The sequence below is a fragment of the Taudactylus pleione genome, unplaced genomic scaffold, assembly GCF_031769625.1.
Source record: "Taudactylus pleione unplaced genomic scaffold, aTauple2 ptg000245l, whole genome shotgun sequence".
NCBI lineage: Eukaryota > Metazoa > Chordata > Amphibia > Anura > Myobatrachidae > Taudactylus > Taudactylus pleione.
Genome location: NW_028284647.1, coordinates 2,876,705 through 2,895,405, shown reverse-complemented (window position 1 = coordinate 2,895,405; position 18,701 = coordinate 2,876,705). Strand labels below are relative to the sequence as shown.

Below are 18,701 nucleotides of genomic sequence, written 5' to 3'. Positions count from 1 at the left end.
AAATCAAACAATGCGCAAGTTTCAAAAAGAGCCGCCTCGTGCTAATAATTAAAATTTTTAAGGGGCATATTTTTTTTAATAATTGCCAACTGACCCCGAAAATGAAGATTCCTTGTCGCTACAGTTTGCTGCAATAAGGAATCTTTTTTCATCTGAATGCAATGACTGCGATTCAAATGTTGTAGACGCCCCCTGTTGGGCGTCTATACTAATAGGTGCCTGACGGAGTAATTCCAATTTTTCTCAGTTCAGGCGCCATTTAGTAGATATCGCGGCCCCGAGCACCGGGGTTATCTGCGCACAGTGATCTCACATGCGATCAGTTTACTTCCAGGTTCACCCTCCCTCCCCGTCACGCTACTGCATATGCAGCGACATTCGTTCCGCATGTGCGAGCAGGTAGCACAGGGGAGGGATGCGAGGTGTCTTGGATGCCAGTGTGGAAGCAGCAAGGCCTCTCTGGCAGCGCTGGACACCATGGGAAAGGTATGTTATGACACCCTGAGAGCTTTTTGGACATGATTTAGATGTAGACACAACTGCAGCTGCGATTTACTCACTTCTGAGTAAGTCTAAGCTTCCGCAGACACAGCAATGTACCTCCCGGCAGCTAACAGACAATTTGCTTGGCACAGGTGACAGAGGGAATTGCAAAAGAGTTCTGCTGTCACTGTGGGGCTGATTCGCAGCTGAACGCTAGCGGTAATTGCCCCCGCTCTGCGTTAACAAAACTAAATGCAGATATTCTATCCTATGCAGCATTGCACGCTTCCCTGTAGGCGGACCGCCCCCCATCCCTACGTTTCATAGCTGAGGTGCGACTGAGTTGCGAACGTTTAAGCATCTCCTGTAATTGCGTACAATCAGCCCAGGAGCATGCGCAGTGAGAAAACCGAGTTGAGTTCGACTTTGCAGCAGCGCTGACCGGCCTTGTGTCTAGAGAGCGGAACTTTGAGATTTACCTGCAAGCCGCCAGGTAGGTGACTGCCCTCCCCTGCCCCTCCTGTAGTGATCATCTGGGAGAGGAGTTTACTAGGAAAACATTTCTCTCTGTCTGGTGTTTGTGACTCTCTGGATGATGAAAGACAGTCATTTAATGTAACTTTTTAAAATCCGCAGCAGTAGAAACGAATTAACTGTTATATAACTTTTCTTTGTGTGGGAACTATCAGTGGTAGATAATCTTGGTGGAATAATTGCAGATTTCAATGTTTAAAGATCCATCAGCAGGGACGCTGATTTGGGATTCCCACCCCCCTTTCTTTTATCCTCGTACCAATGTCCCGCAGCTTGTTGATGGAATTAATAACATAATCAGCAGGACATTGAGCACCACGGGGGGAGGTCTGTCTAAATAATTATTAAACAGTTCTCCATAAATTACTGTCTGACCCAAGAATCCTGCAGAGGCGACTTCTATGACTCATGAACTTTATTACACTCCCCCCCACCCCACCCGTTACCTTATAGCAGCTCATATACAGTATACAGCCAGCCACCTCTTCTGTGCATTGGGCAGCTCATATACAGTATACAGCCAGCCACCTCTTCTGTGCATTGGGTAGCTCATATACAGTATACAGCCAGCCACCTCTTCTGTGCATTGGGCAGCTCATATACAGTATACAGCCAGCCACCTCTTCTGTGCATTGGGCAGCTCATATACAGTATACAGCCAGCCACCTCTTCTGTGCATTGGGCAGCTCATATACAGTATACAGCCAGCCACCTCTTCTGTGCATTGGGCAGCTCATATACAGTATACAGCCAGCCACCTCTTCTGTGCATTGGGCAGCTCATATACAGTATACAGCCAGCCACCTCTTCTGTGCATTGGGCAGCTCATATACAGTATACAGCCAGCCACCTCTTCTGTGCATTGGGCAGCTCATATACAGTATACAGCCAGCCACCTCTTCTGTGCATTGGGCGCCCTGATAAATCTCTCACACCAATGTCTACATGTAACGGATCTAAGCAGGATAAAACATTGTAAAGTGATTATTGTCTAATCCCAGGGGGAATTATATTTACTGACAATGGGCCTGATTCAGAGCCGCTCGTAAGCGGCCGCTCGTTCGTTGCGAGCGATGTTAGCCCAACTGCGCATGCGTACGGATCGTTATACACATGCGCGAACCAGTCAGTACGGTCGAAATTCATGTGCTCGCAAAATAGCGAATGCCTGAAAATTTGAGTGACAGAATGAGGCGTATGTGGGTGGTAACAGGGGAAGGTGCTTGAAAACGGGGGAGTGGAGATCAGAACGCAGGCGTGCTTAAAGGTCAAAACGGGCGTTTTATGGGTGTGCATAATTAATACAGCACCGTCACTGACCACGTCACTGGGTTATTTTATAGCCAGAACTGCTTGCAAAATTGTGGTAGCAAAAACCAACCACAAGAATAGCGAGCAGTTCATACCCTGGTTGATGTACTCGATTAATCTAATAAATAGCGGACATGACGTAGGATGCGAGCGGCCAGGGGGCGTAGTTTTCCAAAAAACGATCGCAAGTTTTGTTCGCTCTTTCAGACCTAGAGGCGTGAACAGACCGCAAAGAGCGAACGGTTCATTTGAATAGCCACCCCTATTTTCTGAACGAGCGAGCGCAAATAGCGTCCGGCTCTGAATCAGGCCCAATGTGCAAAAACTCTCTGCAGAGCGATGTAAAATGCCCTGGGGCCCTGTGTTGCACGCACGTTGCAATGCACACGGATCTTGCAGATACTGCGCATGCGCTGGATCGGGTACGGTGAATCGCCAGAGCGTACGGGTTGACCCGTCTGTCGATGGACCATGCTATTCATGCTATGGCCGGTAACTGGGCGGCTACCATGCGATCACACGGACCATTTCTGTCTCATGGGAAGTGTCATGGAAGCGTTGGCCATCTTACATGCTTCGCCTGTTTTAGCCGGATCTTTTGCACACAGCACAGGGCTGGTATAAGTCCACATATCAACGATGGCGGTTGCGGCAATGGATGTAAGAACAGTGGGCGTGACAGACTTCCCCAATGCGGTCGCACGGATTTCTACTATACAAAGGCGGATTTTCACGTTACTATAATATACTGTAGTGAGGAGGCTGCCGCGGCTGGACGGAGAGATGTCTGCAGGTGCATCCAATTCAGAATAAGCCCCTTAATACATAACTTTCCCATCTAGTTTTATCAACTCTTAGTGTTTCATACCGTCTCGTTATGTAGATTTTAGTGTATGTATTAGGAGTCTCTTCCTTGTTAATAATAATAGTAATGTTATTTTTATATAAATTTTCTTCCAATAGGACTCAAAGTGCTTTATATTTGCATTTAAAAAATACAAGATACAAAATAAGCTTAAAAGAAAAGAGAACTAAGCATCTGGGTTGTAGATTGTTTAGGGACATTAGTGAAACGCGTGAGCACACAGGTGAGTCTGGAGTCTGTGAAGGATTCTAGAGTGGAGGCCTCTCACCGAACTGTGCGGGGAAGCGGGTTCTATATAGTCGGAGCCAGTGGTCGAAGTGGGGCGGTATACGGCGGTATGATATACCGCCACTTCCCACCGCCACTTCGTTTTCGTGGCAGAAAGTGTACCAGCACTGGGATCTAGTATGGGATCCCAGCGCTGCAACAGCAAAGTGTGGAGATGTGTCCCACTGGGGACACATCTCTTTATCGGCGACAGCGCTGGCATGGAACCAGGAGCCTCGAGTAACGGGCGGCTGCACTGCACTAGTAAGCAGCGGCACTGACAGCCAGAGCCAGCCAATCGCGGCTCACAGAGTGCTATCCAATGAGAAGCTGCCAAGGGGCAGCTTCTCATTGGCTCACAGATCCGGCCGGCCGGTGAGCTGGTCCGCGAGCCGGGATTGGATGCCAGCTCGTGTGGACGTTAAACTGCATTTCAGCAGGGACCTAATGCTCCAGCCCCGGCTCCGGTCCGGCTGCAGTGTAGTTAGAGGTAAGAGGGGAGGTTGTAGGAGGGAATATGTTAATGAGAGAGATGAATAGGCAGTTAGTGGTGTAGAGGGGTTTAGAGAGGGGGAACCAGTTAGAGAAAGGGACAGGGGGTGAGAGAGAGGGAAGCTGGCAGGAAGAAGTGCAGTAAGTGAAAGGTGCAGTGGCTGAGATAAAAGCAGGGGCTAAAAGGATAGCCGCGCTCACTATTCTGTGGTGACCGCACCGGGTGTCATCCAGTGCAGGACAGCCAGTGGAGTGAGGGTTGGGGGGGTCTGGATTCAAATCTCCATGCCCCCACCTCAAAATTCCCACTTCGAGCACTGGTCGGAGCCATAAAGCTTAAAGCTCAACCCCCAAATGAATTAATGGAGATTCTAGATACTGCTAATAGTCCTTCATCTTTGCAGGTAGATTACTTGGCATATGTGTGCATTACATAAATAGCAATAAATAATTTTATTTTTTAATTTTAATAAACTACTGTTTCTGTATGGACCTATTCAGGTTGATGAATAGGCCCCCATGAGAGGTAAACCAAAACAATATTACAGCTGTAGTTGGCGTTAACACTCATCATCTTTCAATGTTAATGAGTCACTCGATTCCCTAGTTACAGTTTCACATTTGATGCTATAACGGAACTGTGTAAATCAGCATTATGCATGTAGTGTAGGTTTTGCATGTAATACTGGTATTGGGCACCAGGCTCCTCTTATTAACAGTAATCAATTAAATCAATCAAATTCTCTATTGAAAATAAATAGACTGCTCCCCCCCTCCGACCCCAAATCATTAACTAAGACCAGTGCCACTCTTTGTTCCCCTACATTACTAACAATCCCCCCCTCCCCCAGGGGAGGGGCCATGCTGTGAGCTTCATTTATTTTATTTGTATAAAGAATTTAACTTTTTCATTGAATATAATTCCTGTGACGTGCGTTACGGTTTCGGTATGTTTTGTTGACGATCACAACTTCGACTGTCATTATATAGACACCATAATGTCGACAGACAAAATGTCGGCATGTTCAGAATGTCGACCTGATAATTTTAAGCCTAACCCAAACTTTTTCGATCATGGCGCCCTAGCGTATCAGGATTGTTTTCACGGCACCCCTAAGCCAAAAGTTTGTTATTGAGAAATTCAGATTTTTTTTTTTTTTTTAGTAAAGTGAAGTCAATTGTGGTTATATGTCATCTTTAGGTGCAGTTATGTGGTGGTGGACAGGTTTGCAACTTCTGTTTGTACACATATTTACATTACATGGACAATAAATCATTTTATTTGGTGCTGGACCACCAACCTGAGGCTCCCCTGCAAGTGTCCTGAGGCACCCCAGGGTGCCACGGCGCACAGTTTGGGAACCACTGGCCTAACCTATAACCCCAAACCCTAAAATTTCTATGGTCAACATTGTGACTGTTTTGACATTTCATATGCAAGTGTTGACATTTTGGGTGTTGACATTATGGCATTCAATGGTGTCGGAATTGTTATTGACTGTTGGCAATGTGACTACATGCCATGCATTATGTAATGTAGCTTATCATGTGACATCTGCTGGTATAAAACGGTACTACTGTTAAAAACATTTATATATGAAAACATACGCAACATGATGTTTTTCTGCAAAGCGCCATGGAACATTACAGTAACGACAATAAGATGCGCTGAGTTATACATTAATGCTTAAAACACCTGTAGCTGTAAAAGGCAATAAACAATGTACACACAATAAAAATAAAAAGCACTCTCCACAGAGATTAGATTCTAATAACAGTGCTTGATGTAGGTCAGCGATTGACAGGCGTCCCGAGGTCCACATGTAACCCACCAAGCCCTTTCAGTGTCCCCTAGCTACTTCCTGCTTTATGACTCATTGGTGGTGCACTGAAACGGTTGGTGCACTGAATCGACCTGAACAGTAAATATTTTTAGGACCCCAGGTAACTGCTCTGTAGCACAATCCAATCACATCACTGAGGTTTACATTCCTGGTTATTATTCCTTGATTGGACATACAGGACTGTTTTGCACACAGGTTTCTTCATGCCCGTTACAAATTTACAAATGGCACACCATTTTATTATGGCTACTCCAGTTTGGACATATTGCAGCAGAAACATTAAAATATTGCTGCCTGCATCTGTTCACCTAAAAACCCTATATAGATTTTCAGATGATGTCCCTTACTTTTATACAAGTTCTATAAGAATCAGAATTTTAACTTCTGCATGCAGTAAATAACTTTTTTCTACAACTTTACTGAAGGTATTTTAGAACAGTTTTTTTCTTCTGATCTCTTGTACATTTGTATTTTTAAAACCCTGAGGTCTTCTGTGCAACAATCTACAACTTTCCTCTCTTATTATTAATAAAAACGCATTCGTTGTGGTTTGTTTCCATTATATGTTTATAATATACTAGCTGGAGTACCCGGCAATGCCCGTTATTTTATGAATGTTTGTTTACACATCATCCTCCAACCAACCTCTCCTGAGGCAGGCCTCATAAAAAGTGTGACAAACTTCCCCATCAACAGTCCTAAGGTCTTCGAAGGAATTAGGACCTGTAACAGTGTAAAGCAAGCTTCGGAGATAAAAACATTCAAAATTTGTCGGATGTACAGTGTAAACACGGCCAAGAGCTTCTGTTGCTCTGATACCAGGATGACCATCTACAGCGACTCCCTGTTTTCTGCGCATAAAAACTTTTCAAGAAGCAATCGTGTAATACTTTGGCAGCTCACAGTACAGCAGGGTCCTTGCAAAGTCATCATTTTGACACAGGGCCTGATTCAGAGCCGCTTGTAAGCGGCCGCTCGTTCGCTCCGAGCGACGTTCGCACATCTGCGCATGCGTATGGGTCGTAATGCGCATGCGCCAACCAGTCATTGTGGTCGGAAATCGAGCGCTCGCAAAATAGCGAGTGCCTGCTAATTTGAGTGACAGGATGAAGTGTTTGTGGGTGGTAACAGGGGAAGGTGCTTGAAAACGAGGAGTGGTGATCCGAACGCAGGCGTGCCAAACGGTCAAAACGGGTGTTTTAAGGGTGTGCATAATTAACAAAGCAGCGTCATCGACCACGTCACTTGGTTGTTTCTTAGCCTGAACTGTTCGCATGATTGCGCTAGGAAAATCCAACCACAAGCACTGCGAGCAGTTCAGATGCCTTTCGATGTACTCGATTAATCAAAAAAATAGCGGAGATGACGTAGGATGCGAGCGGCCAGGGGGCGTCTTTACAAAATAGCGAGCGCATGTTTCGTACGCTCGCTCAGACATAGAGGCGTCAACAGACCGGAAAGAGCGAGCGCTCAATTTAAATAGCCGGCCCCTTTTTCTGAACGAGCGAGCGCAAATAGCGTCCGGCTCTGAATCAGGCCCACAGTTCGAAGAAAGAAGTCAATGTTGTTGCGTAATTTGGTATAGTCAGAGAGCTGAGAATGCTGGGAAAGCCTGCTAAAGCTCTCTTCGATAATAAACATTAAGATCATGACAACACAAAACGCTTGCTCCGAGGCCCTACCCATATGCCATGAAAAAAATAGTAGATAAGCTAAATCCTTTTCTAATTCCGTACCTGACCTGTAAAGGGCAAATGCTATGCAAAAATTGTGTTTTTTTTATTAATTAAAATTAACAGTAATTAATTTCGATTGAAAATTATTTTAGTTGCCTCCGCCGTGTTTTAATACGCTCGTATGTAAAATTTCACGATCTTGGCTTGTAAACTGGATTTGTATAGAAAGACAGAAGGACAAAGTTTCACTTTTATATAGTAGATTGTCCTGATTATTAGCCCTCATTAAATAAGTGAGTTGGGGGGTGTTTTAGGGAAAGTGGTAGGTCTGAGAGGTAAATTTACTAACAATCGAGTTTTTCTCGAGAACAAACTCGCTGAGCTTCGCCAGGACTCGGGAGGGATTAGAAAAATTTAAAAATGCCAATTTACAAAAAAAATTAAATAAAAATCGAGTTTTGACTAAATCAAGTTTTCCGATGATGAATGAATTTGAGTTTTCTCTGGCGAGTTCCCTGTGTCTAAGCGCAGCCAAACACTCCCGAACATGCAGCCTGCACATATCCCTGAGATACGTGCAGGCTGCATTTGTGTGTATAATCTTAAAAAAAACTATCAAAAATAGAAAAAGATTACGTGGGGTCCCCCCCCCACCAAGCATAACCAGTCCTGGTTTCCTGATGCAGTCCTGGTTCTAAAAATACAGGGGACAAAATGTGTAGGGTTCCCCCGTATTTTATGAACCAGCACTTGGCTCTGAGAGTCAATATTATGCAGTGTGTATGCCATACATGCCTACTCTCCCAGTTGTCGTGGGAGGCTCACGATTTTTCCGGTAATCCCCCGCACCCCTGAAGAGGGCAGGATGGGAAGATCCTCTGAGACTTTTGCTGGTCCATATGGAGGGGGTGTGGCTAAATGGTACAAATCGCATCATTAAGCCCTGCCCCCTCGCGGACATGCAAATCGTGGGGGTTTAATGTAAAGGGGGCGAAGCCTAATGTCGGCTATATTCTGGCTCCGCCCCCCCCCAAAGATGAAAGAAGAAGGTGGTCCTCTCCGGCTGCTCCCAGCATGCTGCCCTGCAAAGTCTGTAAGTATGGTGAATGCACTACATCATGTAGTGCGCGCTCCCGTTGGGTCATCAGCCACATCACCCGATCTTTTGTACATGCAGGAAGATCAGGAGATGCGGCCTGCATATTGGGCACTGGATCGCCCAGTGTGTATGGACCACCCGATACGTTGCCCCGTCAGCGCTGGGGTACACAGCCAGCTTAACACTGTGTACAATATATTTAATAAATCATGTACTGTAAATACCAAAAAAAAAAAAAAATTGTAAAACTGATCTATATACAGTAAATATTACACTTCACTAGTCTACAAGTCACTGCAACAATTATATAAGCAGCACTGGCAGTAAGTTTTGGCTCTGTATTGCCACCTACTGGTCACAAACAGTGAAACATGTAGCTGTTGCTATCTTTTAAACTGCAACTTCCGAAGCAATATTTATATTTCTTACCCAAAGTCCAGTCCTCTGAACATGCACCCTACAATCTGTCTACAAGTAGACTTGTAGACAGATTGTCTACACAGTGCTGGCGACAACACCACCTATACAATGTCATGACCTTAGGGGGAGGGGCTGGCACAAGGCGCTCCAGAGCCTTGTTACAGCACTGCCCAAGGAGGTATTTTTAATTCATGCCCACGGTACTTGTAATTGTGTTATTTATTAGGTGGTGTGTTTGGGCAGGTCTCCATCAAGTTGCACAGTATATATTTGTCATGCATGTTGTATGAACGAACAGTGCAAGCCAATACTGGGGGGAATAGGTTGGGTTATTGACCAGATCTCCCAACTTTCAGGAAGTAGGATTAGTGACCTTTGCGCGCACCCATAAAAGGGGGCGTGGCCCCACATCAAAAGTCATACCTGCGAGAAACGGTCTCCCATTTTCGACATGCTGGGGGTGTGCCCAGCGCTCCGGGAGCTGCTGGAATGCCCCCAGTCACTCTCTCCAGTGAATAGATGCCCTGTGCATGTGCATGGCTTTTATTCACTGCATGCTCTGCTAAGCAGAGCCTCCTAACCTATCCCCACTCCCCATCCTCAGGACACTGCGGCCCGTGGGCAGCGGAAGAATGGTACCCGAAAAGCAGGACTGTCAGGACGGTTGGGAGGTATAGCAACCTTCGATGGTCTGATGATGGTGGCAACTTGTTTTACCATCAATGGGTGACGTTGCGATGGCCAATACAGGCCATGGTCTGCGCATATGTAAAGTTAATGAATCAATGGATTAACCATCAATGGTTTCTGAGCCATGGTTTAAAACCAAGGCCCATGGATGGCTGACAACCCTGCTGAGGAATGAGTAATGCATTGGGTGGGTGGGGGGAATGTGCATAGTCTATAGAATGATAGGGGTGGGAGGGGCACAGTTGGGCAATGTATAAGTGACATCACAGGGGGAAGGTGACCATGCATTGTGTACCAGACATCACAGATTAATCATGCTTTCATTTTAGCGGTACATGAAATTGCTATTTCATTTCAAGGCTCCCACTAGGAGGCCTGGTGTGGGTGTGTGGGGCGGGGGGCACACCCATCCTTAAACTATGCCCTGGACAGTTTCTTTTATAAAAAAATTGGCAAAAAGTTCACATGAATTGTTTTAAGGGCCATAAGAAATAGCAGTATGTCATCTCTGAAATAGAACTACAGCTCCCCCTGCTGGCAAAAATACACCATTTCCCATAACTGACCCTACACAAGAATGTCCTTTCTGCAGCAGCGCAGCATTCAGCTTATATTGCAGCCAGCGAATGGGCCTGTTAGCCCACGGAGCACTTCCTTGCCCCCCCCAAGTCTTTATGCACTGGGTGACAACACACATTACAGTAAACATAGGTAACTGAAGGGAAAGTCACGCCAGTTTTTCCCTAACTTGCCCTCTGCTCACCAGTGTACCCCAGTGATTCTCCATCACCACGGCTGCACAGGAACCCTGCACAGTGTGATGCAGCAGCAACATGACGATGAGACAGCGCAGTGGGAAGGAAGGGGGACTAGTCCTGCCAGGGCCGGCTCCAGGGGACGGAGCACCCTGTGCCGGCTCTTTACAGGGCACCCCTACATCATGTGCGGTTGAAAATCGGGGCGTGGCCTAATTACCATAGGCCATGTCTCCTACGTGACGTTATTTGGAGGCGTGCCCGCATGGCACGCCTCCAAATAACGTCAGGCTGTGGGGAGCCTCACTAGCTGGGCTTCCCCCAGCCCTCTCCCATCACTGAATGGATGCTGCGCGCATAATCCATTCAGACTCCGGGGTCACAGCTGCGGCGGTGTAGGTCCCCAACCACCCGATTTGACCACCCGCAGGCCACTTTGGCCCACGGGTGCAACAGCGGGACAGTGAAATTGGGATGTTGGGGAGGGGTGCGCCCTATAAGGGTGGCGCCCAGGTTCGAGCGCACTGGTTGAACACCCCTAGAGCCAACCTGGGTCCTGCTATGCCCCTGCTGCCATCCTCTTTAGGGACTATAGCCATCCGCCTTAATTAGCCAAGCTCCACAGGTGGCAGCCCATCAATCACTTCCTCAGGCTTTGACCCCATTACAGACATGATCTTGGGGTAGCACCAGGCCTCAGTGCCAGATTAAGGTCCACACGGGCCTGGAGCTGAAATGTATAAAGGGCCTATTGTGTGCTGCAGCAGGGGGTGTGACTAGTGATGTGGTGGGGCAGGACTAGTGCTGTGGGGGTGTGGCCTGCACAGGGGGTGTGACCTGCTTCATGGGCTGTGGCTAGCCCCTACCTTCAATCACCTCAATTGCACCCCCCACTCCACTTATAATGTAATGTGAAAGTCTGCAAACAAAAAGGAAATACCCCTTGTTAACGTGACACAAAAAGAAAAATGGCACTTCGTGATCACATGAATTTGAAACCTCCCTACTAAAGAGCATGCGGGTCACTTAGTGATGTCTTTGAGTGTGACATCACTTTATATATTTAGGACATGGAGGAAGATGCGCTAAGCTTTGAACAGTGATAACGTGGAAAGAGATAAATTACCAATCAATCAGCGCCTAAGTTTACAGGCTGTTTGAAAAAATGACCGTTAGGAGCCGATTGGTTGGTAATTTATCACTTTCCAAGGCTTTAGTGCATCTCCTCCCTAATCTTATAGCTACACCAAGATGATATTAGATCTATACCCCATAGTGAGAATAAACAAAAAAGTCACGAAGAGAAGCAAATACATGTATACATTACATACACACACATATGTATGTATACGCGCGCACACACATATATTATATATGTAAAAGCAGAGAGAGGCAGCACTCCAGGGACTGGCACAATGTAGATTAAATATGTGGTGACAAGCATTTTTCATACATTGTGCCAGTGCCTGTACATATTTACCGGTCGGTTCTGGAAGGCACCGGAGCATTGTATACTGAATTGACCGAATTACTTAAGTGTTCGGCAGTAGCAGTATGAGGCGACAGGAAAAAGGTTTCCTGTCAATGCAGTCAGCCTCCTGTGGGCCTATTTTCAATGGGGGCCTGGAGCTGCAGCTCCACCCGCCCCATTGTTAATCCGGCCCTGCCAGGCCTCCCAAGGTAGGAGTTATGGAGAAGACACCCCCATGACACAACTAGGAAGCCGCGGTTACATAGTTATACTGGATGAAAGAGGCAAATTCATGGTAGAAAATTAAACTTTAGTCTTTATTGCTGTGTGAGGGCTTCTCAGCACCAATCATGTAAAACTGATCAATGTGGAATAATTTCACCAAAACCTCAGACAAAATCAGTAAAGTGAATTAGAGCAGAAGGATTCAGTCCTCCTGACAGATTAGAAAAATTCTACATCATCGATGTGCCGGCACCGTACAAGGAACTGACAAATTACCATTGAAAAAAGGTTTAGAAACTGCAGATTGGAGAAGGGAAAGAACTGAAGCCCTGTATACAAAGCAACAGTCAGATTAGCCCTGGATATAGGCCTGCACCTCTCATACAGCGGGAAAAGAATAGATTATAGGAGCTACAGAGCCAGGCTTGGGAGTCACTTTCCTATTACCCTGTGCATAGTCACCCACAGTCCCTGAGTGTCAGCTGCAAATCCACACGATCACAAAACTGTATAAATGGCATTTTTCATCCCAATACTGTCCCAGTTCTCCAGAGATTGGCCAAGTTCTTCCAGATACCATCCCAGTTCTTCATAAACTGACCAAGTTCTTCCAAATACCGTTGCAGTTCAGAGACTGAGCAAGTTCTAACTGATTCAGTCCCAGTTCTTCAGTGACTGACCCAAGTTCCCCCTGATACCGTTGCAGTTAGTCAGCGACTGTCCCAGCTCTCAGGACAGCAGCTTTCATTACAGAACTCTGCTGACATTTATTGAAGAGCCGTGTGTTTACATGGAGTGAGAAGAACACGACATTATGCCCCTAGGTACACATGCCCAGCTACAAATTCAAGATGGAAACTCAGCAGTTGGGTATGATCCGAGAGGGTAATGTATGAATTATAAGAACAGATACACAAATACTGCATACGGCACAGACAGGGATGCTATTAACCTAGTAATAGGTCACAGGTATATAATAAGGCTAAATATTTGTGCATCTGTGTCTCCATAGCCCAGACTGACCTGGTGCTCAATGAAACATTTGATTTGAACTGTACAGCAACTGACAGAACACGTATCCAGTGCACCTGTTGGCCGGACATGGAATGTATTAAAAAATGAAGGAAAATTGCAGAGACCCTGTACAATTCTCCACATACTGCAGACTTCTCGCAGGTATATTTCAAGTTTCCCCAGAAGGGTCATTCTATTTACACGTGCCCTATACCGAAATATGGCTCAGCAAATTCCTGCAGCGGCGGACAGAACCGAGCTTTCCATATCCAATTCTCCTGTATAGGACAATAAAATAAGTTCTGTTATCCAAGTAATCAGAATACACAGAGGCCCCTTTAGTGGATAGGTTACTGTCCATCCACCAATTTATAGTCCATCAGCGCTGAACTGCTTTCTGTATTCTTGTATCCATTTCTTCATGTAGGACACTTCCAAAGCCCGAGCCTCGGTCACAGACCGGGGGTCCAACGGGTTATTGGAGCGCAGGTCTAGATGGTGGGCCCCGTCTGATATAATGATGGCAACGAGCGACTCACTGATGCTCTCCTTCACGCCGCCAGCTGACCACGGATCCAGATCACCGTTACTGCAAGAGAGAAACAATGACAGACTCTTTGTTTTTTTTTATTATATTTTTTGCTACTGTACCCCAAAAGAGAATTAAAAAAATTTAAATCTTTAAAAAAGTTCATACAAGGGTAGGGATCATTCTTAGAATATTGTACACTCCCTAATTACACATGCCGCACTTGTAGATATTAAGAGTTCTCTCCCCCAAAATCAATTGTTAACATAATAAAATAAGCCTTTGAATTTTTGAATAACTACTTCATTACAGGCCATTGCTCCCCATGGAAAGAGTTTATTGTACGCCGTAGGGGGAGACATGTAACGGAGCCACTCCCATTCTGCAGACTAGAAATCTGAAACATCCTAATTACATAGGATGCCGCTGCATTAATCCCTCGACCGCTGGGTTATTAAAAGCAGGACACGGGTTTGCGCAAAGGCAGGACGCTCTCTACCGAAAGCCCTCTCAGAGGGTAGTGCGGCCAGTGCCATGGCACAGGGCACCGCAGGGCAGGGGGCGCTGTTTGGGCCTCTCAATTTCCTGTTTATTATCACTCTCACTTGTAGCTTCCTCTTCTTTTATCCCCAGCATCTCCTGGCCTCCCCTATCTCTTCCCTGGCCCTTCCCCATGAGGCCATGGCCCTTTTTCCGGTGCACTATTTTATGTCCCTATTTAAAAATTGTGGGGGCGCCAATGCTCTTTCTGGCACAGGGCACCTAAAAGTCTAGTTACGGCTCTGCTCTCACCCACACTAGGGAACGTGTACTCAGAAGGTCTGTTGTGTATAAGGAATTTCCCGGAAGTCTGCACTCCTGAATAAGGAGGAGATTATGTAAAAGGAACCACTAAGTGTTACAGATTGCCTCCTCAAGGGGATCACGTGTCCTAGATACCAGCAATTATGGGGTCAATACGCACGTGGCAGAAAGCAGACACTACTCCTATGTAAGCATTTGTATATTTTCCACCACTTATTGGTGATCTGGGCCAATATATGAACTTTTTATCCTACCTCATGCATTTGAATTTAGTAAAAAAAAAAAAAAATTTGTGGACACAGTGTTTGTGCTTTGCTGGAAATGTTAAACAGCTGCTTAGTTGGAAAAATGCAAGTCCTAGTAAACAAAGGGGTTAATTTATCAACTGGCAAAGAACCTGGGTGCCAACTAAAAGATTGCCCATAATAGGGCACGTTGTCACCAAGGCCACAATCACTGGACCTGCTATTACAGAGATTGGCCACAAGAGGGTGCTTCTTGACAAAATTTCAGAAGACCCTCAGCATTTAACATGTTGCCGTCAGCCCTTTGTAAGGCTGAGTACACACCTAAACGACCAGCAATCGTGCCGATGTTCAGGGCGATCTGCCTTCCCCCTGGACATCACACGATTGCCGGTACACACTAAAAAGATTTAATGAACGTTGGAACAATCACTGTTCCGTTCTTCATTAATATGTACAGCCTCACATGTGATATCGTGTGAATGACTGTGCAGCACGACCAATCCCACGATATTGCATGCGACCGCGGGAGTGCGCAATTCAGGCATACACTGCACGATATGCCCGATTTGTCATTCTGATTTAGCCAAATAGGGCAGATATCGTTCAGGTGTGTACCCAGCCTAAAATGTATTTATATTACTAATGCTGGGCATACACTATACAATTATCTGTCAGATATCTGTCCAATCTGGCTGGTTGGAATGAAAACCTGGTAACGTTTGGGAGCCAATGACAGTCGTTCATTTGCTCACAAACACTGGAAAACACATAAAAATGGTCATTCAGACAAATTGGGTAAAACACATGAATTTAACCAATTTGAACAATTGTTTTTTTGTCCATTTTCCAGTGTTAAAAACCATATGATGGACTGTCATTTGCTCCCATACAATACCAGGTTTTCATTCCAACCAGCCAGATTGTGCAAATATTTGTATAGTGTATGCCCAGCACATGATTTATCAAAGCTTGGAGAGAGATAAAGTACCAACCAATTAGCTCCTAAATGTCATGTTACAGGCTGTGTTTGAAAAATGACAGGAGCGGATTGGTTGGTACTTTATGTCTCTCCAATTTACAACTTACCAGAGCTTAGTACAGCTGCCCCACAGCTTCTAAAGTGACAGTTAGGAGCTGAATGGATGGTACTTATTCTCTCCACGCTTTGATAAATCTCCCCCTATTTATTGCAGCTTCTCAGAACTACTTAAGAGAATATTTTTTTAATTTAAAAACATTCTGCGACTACACCGCTACACACACTACAACGTTTTAAAAAAGACAATCCTACTGTTTGTGCTTAACCCATGCACAACATATCGTATCAGCTATGTATAGCCCAGCAACATCTGTGTAAGCCCACACACCCCTTTATGTGACGCACTCACACTACGTGGTGAAACTCTGGCTCTCGTTTATGGGCTCCTATCTCCTAGTTCTTACAGTTTGCTCTCAGAATTTGGACAGCCTCAAACAGAGAGGCTGCTTTTTCAAAGCCCCGTTTGAGGTCTCCTTGATGTAAGGGTGACCCCATTTTGCTTCCTTTACATTCCACAACCCACCCAAAACAAATTTGGGAGTGGGCTGTGGAAATTGGAGTTACATTAAGGCAGCGTTTCCCATCCTCTGTCCTCAAGGCACACTGACAGTCCAGGCTTTAAGGATAACCATACTTGAGCAAAGGTGACTTATTATTAGTACCTTAGTTAGTTTGATTCAACCATCTGTACTAACGTGTGGATATCGGTAAAACCTGGACTGTTAGTGTGCCTTGAGGATGGAGGTTGGGGAACACTGCAGTAGGATGAAGATGAGATGGGGTAGTAATGCCTTTGCCCATTTGTGGATTCTTACCCAACAGAGCCACAATAACCCTGCGGGTAGATGGGGGTCAAATAAAGGGAGCATATGTAGTAGTTTTGGGGGTGGGTTGGGGGCATTAGGGGAAGCAGGACACAGAAGACAGCTGCCTATGACCAGAGACGCGTTTCGTCACCCTGACGAAGTCTCCGTGATGAAACGCGTAGGGTCGTGGTCTAGCGTGTCGATGACTGATCGTGGACCTGCTGAATATGCCACGGATGCTTGACATTACATGTTTTCTTGACTTGCGGCCGTTGTGACCGCCACCGTTGATACGCATACTCGACTTATGTATTTTTTTTTAAGCTGCTTATTACATTTATCTTGTGATGCACTATGGGGCGTCCCCTTTATTCTGTTCATTTTTAGATTAAATTGTTTTGCCCGAGGAAGTGAATACGGGATACGAAGGGGAAGGCGCCGACTTACATACAGTCTATGTGCAAGCAGGATGGCAGTGAAACTACTTTTATTAGAAAAGATCCATCTGCAATAGTGAGGCAGTTGAGCCTGGGACTTGTTGTTCCACAAGAGCTTCTGTGAAGTGGATTATACTTTGCGCACTGACTTTTTTGGGTTGAACTATATATCTATTTATCCCACACATTTATAAATATTTTTACACTGGTAATATGGACAAACCCTGCTGTGCTTACCCCACGTCAGGCCCAGCAGTGCAGGGTTCTCCCGTCTTCATCAGTCAGCCATTGGCTGGGAGGGTAAGCGCTTAGTAGAACAATTGTCATGGCAAAATTAAACTCCATCTCCACTGTACAAGTATTTTATCATGAGGCTTAGATGGCCCAGGGATTGTAGGACCCAGCAGGGGAATTAGGGGTGAGAGGCGCTGTATCATGGTCTCCGCTACAGAACTGGTCACAAGACAGGAGGAGATCAGAGTACAGTGACGTCTCCACGTGACCATACCCTGAGCGAAGCCAATAAAAGAGAGCCAATGAATGTGTGACAACACCGAGGCACAAGCTACCTCATATCTCAGTGATGCCACCAGTTCCTAGTAAATTCATAGGATCAAAGTATTGATTCAGCCCAGAAAATGGCCGCCCCTACTGTGTTTAGGCAATAGGCACTGTACATTGTAAGACAAACTGCCCCCTCCCCTAAGGAGCAGCGTTTAGATTCACGGTTTCACATGTCATTTGGTTAGGAGACTATAACCAGTTCTAATTCTGTGCATCTACAAAGGTCTCGCTTCAGTCACATATAGATCAAGTTTTCCTTTAAACACCATGAAAATGTACAAAGCCAATCATTCAGCTGGCGGCCATCTTACCTGAATATTATATTGCTTGAGGAGCTAATGTTCTTCCCACCGTACACAGATGTAATCCAGGAGGGGCGGGGTCGGACCCCCCACTGCTTATAACATTCTTCTGAGAAGGCCTCAAAGTTCCACGACTGTGGTTCAAACATGTCAGTGACCCCATCAGAACAGAACGGCATCACCATTTCCGTGCAGGCCTGCGGAACACAACAGAAAGGGTCAGAACTTAGCGCCAGTCGTCAGAGAATCAGAATTCACACATTACAGGCAAGTCATTAGCTGCGCAAAAGGTGCGTCTTATTCGCATAATTAAACGAGCAGAAGCAGCAAAACTACATTGGACCAATGGGACCTGCACATCTGTGTGCGCCCGAGTCTGGATCTGTATAAAAGGGCTCTAGTACAGGCATCCGCAGCTTTTCCTCCTATTGCGTTCCGTTGTGCTTGTGTTTAATACTAAGGGACTGTTTGCGTGCGCTCGCTCTGAATCAGGGCGTTTTTTGTTTGTTTGTTTCGGCCTCCAGGCAGCTCGCAAAGCTGTGGGTGACCACCCACAGCTAGTGCGACCGGCCTGGCGATGGTCGCAATAATCGCGACCATCGGGCTTGCGGCGAGACCTTGTGGGAGGGTCTCAGCTCCTGCAAGCCTAAGTGGACTTCCTGCTCTATTAGAGCAGGAAGTCCACTACTGACATCATGAGTGAGGTCAGTAGGGCCGCCCACAAACGGAAGGCATTCCTAAGGGAACGCCTGCGTTTGTGCAGCCACTCCCCCTCCCCGCCTACAAAACGGGGCGAGCTGTCACTCACCATCGACAGCCGCCCCGT

At 46.0% G+C, this 18,701-nt stretch overlaps 1 protein-coding gene across 1 annotated transcript in view; it reads right to left on the bottom strand.

Annotated features, from left to right (window-relative positions):
• Positions 1-12,205: 12,205 nt before the first annotated feature.
• PRCP (prolylcarboxypeptidase) overlaps positions 12,206-18,701 on the bottom strand; it is a 40,164-nt gene continuing 33,668 nt past the window's right edge. Inside the window, exons 8-9 of the mRNA XM_088479811.1 lie at positions 17,885-18,072; positions 12,206-13,735 (exon numbers count right to left, since the gene is read on the bottom strand). Of these exons, the coding sequence (XP_088335937.1) occupies positions 13,516-13,735; positions 17,885-18,072 (408 nt within the window). The 3' untranslated portion in view covers positions 12,206-13,515. The remainder of the gene's footprint in view (positions 13,736-17,884; positions 18,073-18,701) is intronic.